The 9,691-nt window shown below is 42.5% G+C and overlaps 1 protein-coding gene across 4 annotated transcripts in view; it reads right to left on the reverse strand.

The window, feature by feature from the left end:
* PACSIN2 (protein kinase C and casein kinase substrate in neurons 2) overlaps window positions 1–9,691 on the reverse strand; it is a 132,782-nt gene that overhangs the window by 3,740 nt on the left and 119,351 nt on the right. For 2 of the 4 annotated variants that reach the window (XM_019515728.1, XM_019515729.1), the window contains 3 exons: window positions 7,630–7,754; window positions 6,723–6,839; window positions 5,615–5,811 (listed from right to left, as the gene is read on the reverse strand). In XM_019515728.1, coding sequence (XP_019371273.1) covers window positions 5,615–5,811; window positions 6,723–6,839; window positions 7,630–7,754 — 439 coding nt within the window. The remainder of the gene's footprint in view (window positions 1–5,614; window positions 5,812–6,722; window positions 6,840–7,629; window positions 7,755–9,691) is intronic. The other 2 variants (XM_019515730.1, XM_019515731.1) reach the window with 1 other exon arrangement.

Here is a 9,691-nt window from a genome sequence, read left to right on the forward strand (position 1 = left end):
GTGGGACCGGTCAGAGTAACAGCTGGATGCCATCTGCGAGGCTTGGACTGCTGTGTAGGGGAGGTACAGAGCCGCAGATAGCATCCCCTGGCATTGGGGCAGTAAATGGACAGCCTCCCACTTAATTAACAACTATTAATTAAATATCATCAAGGTGTGGTGGGCAAGAAGGCAGGCGGTTAGCCCAGAAACAGGTGGGCTGGCCAAAGACAGGTTACAGGCTCCTTAAAAATCGGCCATCGCTATTGGCCAAAAAACCCTCTATTGGTGCACCCCTACTCTCATCACTTTGATACTAACAAAAGCTAACATAAGATATCAAAGTATCCAATAAACATCTCAAGATACTTGTTGGGAGGGAGGTGCCTACAATTAAAATAGCATCACGCTGATATTTTGAAAAATTAACATTTCACTTTACCAAAATGCAAATACAATTTTAAGGACTACATCAAGATTAGTGTCACTCCTTCCAATGAGAGGATGACCTGCATCTCATCAGAATGCAAACCAACAAGGCAGGTCTGACTAGTATAACCACTTTCATCAGGCCAAAAAGGGCAACAGAAGCTTTCACTTCACACTTTTAAGATTTATAACTATGAACAGAATCTTCAATTTCAAGTAAAATAAGTTATATTTTGGTGGGCAAACACCTTCTTTATTCACATATTACAGTCACCTTTCCCTGAAAAGCTAGTAATTGAAAATTGGGCTGCATGTCTAAACTACAAAACTGATTCCTAAACATGTGGTTAAAAAGAATAGACCTATCTTTATTATGCCTTCCCAAAACAAGGTACATGCCTTATTTAGGGACAGGTAGTATATGAACAAGTGCAGCATCTAATACCCCATTATATATGAACACAATATTTTATAAATTACAAAAGCATATAGGGAAAACAAATCTATACTATAGTATTTACTTGAATCTAAGGTGACCCTGAATTTAAGATGACCCCCACAATAATTAAACTCTTTTTGATAATATTCTATGTATTGTATCTAAATATTGGAGGGCTGTCTTTAATTCGTCCTTCCCACCACTGCAGGGGGGCTGGAAGTGGGGAGGCAGGTGGTATGGGAAGTCAAGCAGCTTGGTCCCTGCTTGTTCCTGCTCCCCTGCCTGCCTCCCCAGCCGCTGCTCCATGCTGGCAGGCTCTGTCCCTGTTCTACCCTAGGGAACCAAGTATAGCCCCAACCCAGCCCAGCTCCTGTAGAAGCCGTGTGGGCTGTATGCTGCTGCCATGGGGCTGGTGTGTGTCTGTGCTCAGTATCCCAGGCTGCAGTATGGAGGTAGCCTGCTAGCACTGAGCAAAGGTAATGGGGGGAAAAAGGAGGGCAAGGTAGGAGGCAGAAGCTGTAGGGGAGGGAGGAAGATGGGGGCAAAGAGGCTGCAGGTGGGAGACAGCTGCGCCGGGCTCATCACCTCCGTGCCAGGAGCTGGGGAGAGACCAGGGCTACGCTGTCTCAGGCCCCGCCCACTCTGATATGTGGGTCCACACACTGGTGCATAGCTGATGCTGGAGTCCGGCACAGCTGTTTGGAGCCTCCCAGCTGCAGCCAGCCCCGGCTCTGGGGAGCTGCTGCCAGAGGGGATCCTGGGCTACTCCCAGCAGGCAGCTGGGACACTGCAAGCTCTGCTGGGAGCAGCTCGGGCTCCAGCGCTGGCACCAGCTAGGGGCTGGCAGAGCCAGGGCTGGCCGCGGCATGCCAAGCAAAATGGCCTCGCATGCCACATGTGCTAGGGGTTGCCGACCCCTGTTCTAGGCCATAGCTGCTAAATAATATATTTTTTGCCTTCCAACTTTGACTTGAAGTTGTTTTCCAGGTAGTATTTATCTGTATTTGTGCTTACTTGCTGCATGATAATACTGTTCAAACAGCATAGCCATGATTTACGAACAAAAAAACCTCTTTTGAACTACTGCAAATACATACGGTATTCTTGCAGAAACAGGTTTTTCTTAATCCTTCTAAACAAACTAACTCACCGAGGTTACCTAGCAGAAAAACACACCTGGCAGCTACATATTCCAAGTAAAAATGAAAAGGACTTCATGTTAAACCAGCTCAGATTTTTCATCTTTAAGGTTTTATATTTCATCAACTAAGAAATTCCAGCTCCCTAGTTTACAGGCATACAAGGTACTCAGGAGGGAGGCATAAGAGATAATTACTGAAATACTGGTCCTTTGTCTGAAATACAGACTTTCTGCAAAAAATTCTCTGTTGTGGCTCCTGCAAACCGTAGAGGATACTCAGCAGCTTTCCCACCAATGTATCGAGCAACCTTTTTTCTAAACATGTCTAAAATCAAGAGCACTGATGATGGCTGCCAACGCCAGAGCATCTTCTACACCAGTATTAAAACTTGAAATTCAGGAGCAATTAAATTCCTAGCATACCACGTATCACTCATCTTTAACTTGATGTTATATGACTCTACGTTTATACAGTCCCCCCACTCTCCCCCCCCAGAAAAACAAAAACAAACCCCGAAAACTTCTTATAAAATATGTATCAGTTAGGAACCAAGTAATTCCACCATTTTAGAATATCTGAAGGTATTCTATTTCTGGGAAAAGTTAATCTAATATTCAATATCTCTAGTAAATAAAACTGTACCCCAGTGCTTCTGTCTACCAGGAAAGAGATCAAGTAAAATAGTTCTCTACAATCCTCTCGGCTTCAGTTAATAGTAAGAAAATGTATTTCATGCAGAGTGCGTAGGAATACTTCACACCCTCTGGCCAGTTTTTAACATAAGCCACAGAAACTTTATAAATACAAGACATACTTTGTATACACAAGGAAATCCTCTCTGATAATATCTGTGTGCATTTCGCAAACTAAGCCCTCAGACAGATTAATCCCTTGATGACAGGCTCTTTGGAATCTAGCTATATCCAACGCTGGGTGGCAACTGCCCCATTTGGCTCCTGCATGTCTCAAGAAAGCTGTTTTTCCCCTTAAGAGGCTTCTCTTTTTCAAATGCTCAACAAACGCCTAATCCTTCTAATAGTGCTGCACAAAACCTACGTATTTGACTGCATCCATTTTATACCTCACACCTTGTGAGCAGATTCAAAATTAAGTATCAGTTTGCATACAACTATTAACTTACACAAATTGTATAATAAAACATCATGTGCAAACTAAGTACTTACTGTGGCTCCTCTTATTCAAAAGTATTCAACTGTTCACCAACAAGTTAAGCCTATGCTATGCCTCTTGTGAAAAATACTTTCCTACATTTTTAATATTATTGTGTAGTGGTGACATGAAAATTAAATAATTTAAACAGTCACACAGCCAGTAATAGAATCCAGAATGCCCAAACCCCTGGTTAGCCACAACATCTCAGTATATAAACATTGCTTCATTATACTTGAAAGGCTCCACTATCCCTTGGAATATAGCACATGTCACTTGATAGGCACAAGGCATGCTTATTTCAAATGGATTAGCACATCTCCATCTCCTGCTGGGAAAATGTTGCAATGAGAATAACCTTTGGCTCCTGTTGATTCCCGTGGGGAACGAAGGGGAGAACTGCTTATCTTATTACTGCTTTTCTCCTATCAGGGCAGGATTTCAAGCAAGCCAGCACACCACTCCTTTATTCGATAGCTATAATTATTATTTTAAAAAACTCAGAATTTAATTACATCAGAAAGGCAAATCATAACCAGGTTTTTGACATCAGTCCACCTACAGATTTAATTTAAGTATACCCTGATATCCTTATTAGAATACAGGGGCATCCAGCTCATGTACTTGTTTTGTTTAGCGTAGTTGAGTATTGTTCCTTTTGATTACCGTATTTTCGCACATCTAGCCTGCGGGCTATACACGTTTTTACAAACTTGACGGGCAGGTGCAGGTTATACAAGGGTGAGGGCTATGCAGAGTCTTTAAAACATCATAGCCTGTTCCTGCCTATCCCCGGCTGCAGGCTCCAGCTCCGGCTCTGGCTCCAGCAGCCATACCCAACAGAGTGTGGCTGGTGGTGGCGGGGAGTGGGGCTCTGCAGGGGAGGGGAGGGCAGGGATGAGGAGCTGCGAGCCCCACTCCCCACCGCCACCGCCAGCCACATTCTGCTGGGCACAGCCACTGGAGCCGGAGCCAGAGCCCACAGCTCTTCATCCCTCCCCTCCCCTGCAGAACCTGCAAGCCCAGCACAGCCCGCACTTGCGGCCATGTCTCGGGGTGCAGCAAATACATGGGTGCGGGGAATATACAGAGTATTTTACAAAAACGCAATTTTCCATGGGTTATACATGGGTGCGGGCTATATGCACAAAAATACAGTACTTAAGCTAAAAAAAATGCCTCATGAACTCCCCAAACTTTTAAATTTATCCTATTATGCATACCATAAGACTCCAAGTGAGCCACTTGGGAAGGAGAAAGAGGTCACAAGCAGAGGGAAGGGAAAACAACACAAAGGACATGGGAGATTTAAAAAGGGGATATTGCCCCTTTTCATGCTAAAATTTTGTATCCTTTTTAGAAGGTGCTTGCGCAATCCTGTGAACAGCAGCTGTCAACACAGGAATTATGACTGAGCTAACTGTAGAAGTTAAATTCTAGGATCAGCACCAGAGGCTGGTTTCTATAGGCTGAGCTCCTGGCTCAGATGCAATTTCAAGTCACCACCATCAGATGCTGCTGTTCACAGGCTGACCAGCTTCTGTAGAACTTAAAGGTTCATACAATTGGGCTGAACAAATGAGCAGTCACCTGCCAGGCTAGGATGCTTGCAGGAAACAGTCATCAGCAGCATTTCTTGCTGAATCCCCAAGCTGGCAGTGTGCACTGCTAGAGTGAATGAACAATTTCCCAGGCATACTTATTAGGATGGAAATAGAGTACCATGAGGCCTCTGACTGCTAGCCTTCCAGCAAGCAGTTATTTGCCAGCACAGCTATATTCTCCCCGCTTCTGGGGTACTGCTGGGATGTGCATAAAGCCCATGCTCATGGCTCAAAAAGAAGCAGACATTGCCTCAGACAAGAGAGACAACTACAAAAAAGTCTGCAAGGGATGACATGAGACAATCATCAAGGTGTGGCATACAGTCAAGAGAGAGGGCTGATTCTTCTCACTGGCTTGAATATCTAAAGTTTTCAACCTCTGAACATGTTCAGCGAGAGCAAAGGGCAAAAACTCAACTCCTGATACTAGTTTTTAAAGTCACGATTTCTGAATTCTCAGTGCTGACAATCCTAGGGAGGTGAAAGCCCCATTGGTGCCTCTTACTATCACCAGTGAATGGGTAAATGGGCAGGCACTATTTAATATCACAATTTCCCCCTACTACAGGTAAGACAGAGGCTAGCGGGGGTTGCTGTATGTAACTGCAAGGGATGAAGAGAGGGACTACCAACACTCCAAAAACAAAGCCATGTATTGGGGCTGAAGGATCTATTGCAAGATATGACCTTCTCTGTAATATTAAATAACATTTAGTAAGTGGTCTGGGTAAAAATAATAGTTCTCACTACGATGAAGAGGTGGGAAGACATTTGTCAGGTACTTCCTCATTTATTCTTTTGACAATCATTTAAAAAAGCAAAAGCAGTGAAAAGAAAAAAAGCAAACTTACCAGCCTTAAAGCTGAGTTCATCTTGCTCTTGACCCTCATAGTCATAGAGTGCACGTACTCTCACCTCCACTGCCAGGGAGGTATCTTCATCAAATGGATTAGTTTCTCCATTGGCATCAGAGGAAGAAAATGGATTGTTGGGCTCTTCATCTGACCACTCTGTAGGGTAGCTTTGATTTTTCTCATAGCTGCTAACACTGAAAAGTCAATTTTAAATGGTTTTAATTTGCTCTCAAGACATTAACCCTGATTACATAATATAATATCAGTTTTAACTACTTAAGTGTATCCATTAGTGCCAATATTTTAGTATTTTGTATTTCTGAAGCAGTGTTTCTCAATATTTGAAGCTGGCAATCCCCTATAATTAAAATAATGGGGGTTACTTTTTTTTTTTTTTTAAATCACTTAGGTTTGTGAAAAGTGCATCAGCAATAACAAACCTATGTAACCTGTATATGCCTTGAGAGGCTGACAGAATACTCTAAAGGAAAAAAAATGCACAGGTAGTAGGGAGTGAGATTCTCTTTGCTTCAGATTAATAGTTTTCAATACTTCAAGCACCCTGCTCCCTTGCTTTTCTTAACTTCCTCTGGACATTGCAAGCCATCAGTTGTGAAACACTTTAAAGCAACATTTTTAGAACCAGTAACTCACAGTTAAAGAAATGGTAACTGTTGAGTCTACACATGCACTCCTAGACAAACTGTCACAATACAACAAGTAACTGGGAAGAAAACAGTCTTGAAAGGGGACTTTTCCAGTGAGGACACTCAGCAGCAAGGCTCCAGCAGTAGTTTCACAGCAGATTGTTATACCTCACTATTTTTTTTTTTTATATAGAGATATTAAGTAAGAACAAAAAGGCAATGAGAAACTGTGTTAGCAGCCACCAATGTCCAGTGTAAATTCAAACCAAAAGAGAAGACAACATATCTAGTATCTGTCAGAAAAGATAAGTTAGGTTACAATTCTGTTTACATAACTTTTCATAAAGGCTTCATGCATTGTGCAACATAGCATCTTTGCAGAAACCCAAAACTGGAAAGCCTGGATAGAGAAAGTACAAGTGTGAAAACAGTTAAAAAAAAAGCATTCTTTCACCAACTTTTTGATTTTATTGTCCTCCTTTTCACTGACAGTACTCCCAGTATCTTCTTCATCTTCAAAGGGATTGTAACTTGATTGTACTGACTGCACTGTGTTACTCGGGACACTAAGATTGCTATTTGGGAGAGAAAGAGCATTAAGGTGACCCTATCAGCTCAAAGAATCAGAAGTCAATAGAATTAACATTACACTAAGAGTGAGCTAATAGCAGTTACCCTTCCCCAGTCAAAAAATACTAAATCAAGGATATTGCTTCAATTCTTCAAGACAGCCCAAAACCACCCCCCACCCTCATCTACTCTGTGTCTGCAACACTAAGTATTTCCTATCATATTTGCAGTTTAGTGTTTTAGTTTGTTGCTTGCTAGAGAAAGTAACACCTATTTTCTAGCTATACTGTATTCCTTTCACAAAGAAAAATCTGAATGTTCTGCCAGTGAGTAAACTGCATCCAGAAATGGTATAAAATTCTTTGCAAGCTAGAATTTTAGAGTATTTTACAAAAGGCCATTGTTCCCATACTACAGATGGGGCAAACATATGGCAGTTACATACGCCAGAAATGGGGAAGTTCAATTTCTGATGGATTGGTTTCTTCAATTGTAGGATGAAGGAGAAACAAAGATGTGCTGAGTAACCAAAAATAAGATGGATGAGACCCACCAAAATACTCTGTAAGCTTCAGAATCATCTCCTTTCCAAACTCTGGAAGGCATTTTCTGTATTTGTTCCCTAGCTACAGAAGTACTGCAAAGCACTATGTCTTTCTGCGACAAGTGAGCCATGCCCTTTTTACCTGGGTGGCTAATGAAATTTCTCATCTGTACTTTCCTAATGAATTCCAAGATAAAATTTCTTTCCTATTCTTCTAGTTTTAAACACTAACATGAAAAAAAACTGTTTACCTGCTATGTTTGTTAGGCTGTGAAGCCTGATCTCCTGTCTGGCTAATACCAGTTAGAGTCACTCCATCTGCAGGTTTCTTCTTTTCCCTTCTACTAAGAGTACGGTTTAGATCTCCAGAATACTCCTACAAATGACAACAAAGTAAGAGTTTAAGCTAGTCAATACTACAAATTTTAAAACTGAATTTTAGAATGCACAACAAGACCAATGAGCTAATAAGTTAAAAAAGATTTAAATGCTTCATGTTACCTTTAGGTCTGTTCTCTTATGTGCCTTGCTAGGCATTCCGAGAGATCTCTACATCCCTGTTCCGAGTCACAAGAACACCCATTCTTCCCCACCTAAAACTACTAGCACATGGGAGAGCCTAATGTAGCTACTAGGTTTCTGTGAGCTGGAGGAAGAACACACTGGAATTGGTCTGTGTAGTTGTCTAAAAGTTAGACTGAGGAGTTACTTTTCAGTGATACAAATGTATATTATATATATTCATCTTTAAAAATAAACTATTTAAAATTATATTTGAAATTATTATAGCCTTTAAGGCCAAGCCTTACTCTATTCTTAAAAAAATATTCAAGCAATACACATTCAACAGATTCTCCTAGAATAATCTGCAAAAGAATCCACTTGTTACACAGTACACAATTTTAGAAGAGAGCTATTGCATGACCTTTGGCAATTTTATACTGGCAGTAAGCAACATGATGACTTCAACTTTTCATATAACTTGAATCCTAAGGTCCAGCACTGTGGGTTTTTTAAAATACACAGTTTAGTCACTGTTGCTAAAATCCATTATTTTCTATCCAAGAGTTAGAGTTGTTATAAAAAACACAGTCATATATAAAGCATCATGATATTGGAAGTTTTGAACTTATAATTTGAAACTAATGAGTAGATAAGCAGGTCTCACAGCACAGGGCTGCACACAATTGACAGTTGCAAAGTCGATCCTAAATTGCATTAAGGAGATGATCCTTCAAGCCCAAAGGGCGGTAATCCCAACACAGATCAAAGGGGGCAAGAGGGTGCATGGCTCACCAAAAGCATCCGGGAACGTCTCCTAGCTAAAAAAGAGGCGTACACCCAATGGAAGGAAGGGGCCATCACCAGGGAGGACAATACCTCTGTTGCTCGGGACTGTAGGGTGGCAGTCAGGAAGGCTAAGGTGGAGATGGAACTGGGAACAGCTACCCGGATCAAGGACAAGAAGTCCTTTTTTAAATACATAGGGGGTAAAAAGAAGGTACCGGGTAACATGGGGCCTCTGTAGGACATGCTAGGAAATCTGGTTGTTGCACTAGACAGCAAAGCTAACCTATTTAACAATTTCTTTGCCTCCATTTTTCTGAGCAGGGACTGGGTCATCCCCCCACACTGGGACCCCCGTAGGCCCCAGGGGAGGTGCACCCACACCTAGGGTCACAGAGGACCTAGTCAGGGAACTTCTGGAGGGACTTGACCTATTTAAATCAGCAGGTCCTGATGATCTCCACCCCAGAGTGCTGAGGAAATTAGCGGAGGACATTACAGGATCCCTGGCATGGCTTTACGAGCACTCAGTGCTCTGGCGATGTGCCAGAGGACTGGAAAAGGGCCAGTGTGGTTCCTGTTTTCAAAACTGTGAGGAAGAAGGACCCAGGAAACTATAGGCCTGTTAGTCTTACCTCGGTCCTGGGTAAGCTTTTTAAGAGAATTATCCTGGCGCATGTCCACAAGGGGCCAGCAGGGGAGATTATGCTTAGGGGCAACCAACATGGGTCCATTAGAGGCAGGTGCTGTCAGACCAACCTGGTGGTCTTCTATGACCAGGTCACAAAATCCTTGGGTGCAGGTGTTGCAGTGGACATGGTCTTTCTGGACTTTAGGAAGGCCTTCAACACTGTCTCTCACCCCATTCTCATTAAAAAACTAGGAGACTGGCGTCAATACCTACAAGGTCAAATGGGTCACTAATTGGCTGGAGGGCCACACCCAGAGAGTGGTGGTAGACGGCTCATATTTGACCTGGAGGGATGTGGGCAGTGGGGTTCTGCACGCCTTGGTCCTCAGGCCCGC

This window comes from Gavialis gangeticus, unplaced genomic scaffold, assembly GCF_001723915.1.
Source record: "Gavialis gangeticus isolate Ggan-Ray unplaced genomic scaffold, GavGan_comp1, whole genome shotgun sequence".
NCBI lineage: Eukaryota > Metazoa > Chordata > Crocodylia > Gavialidae > Gavialis > Gavialis gangeticus.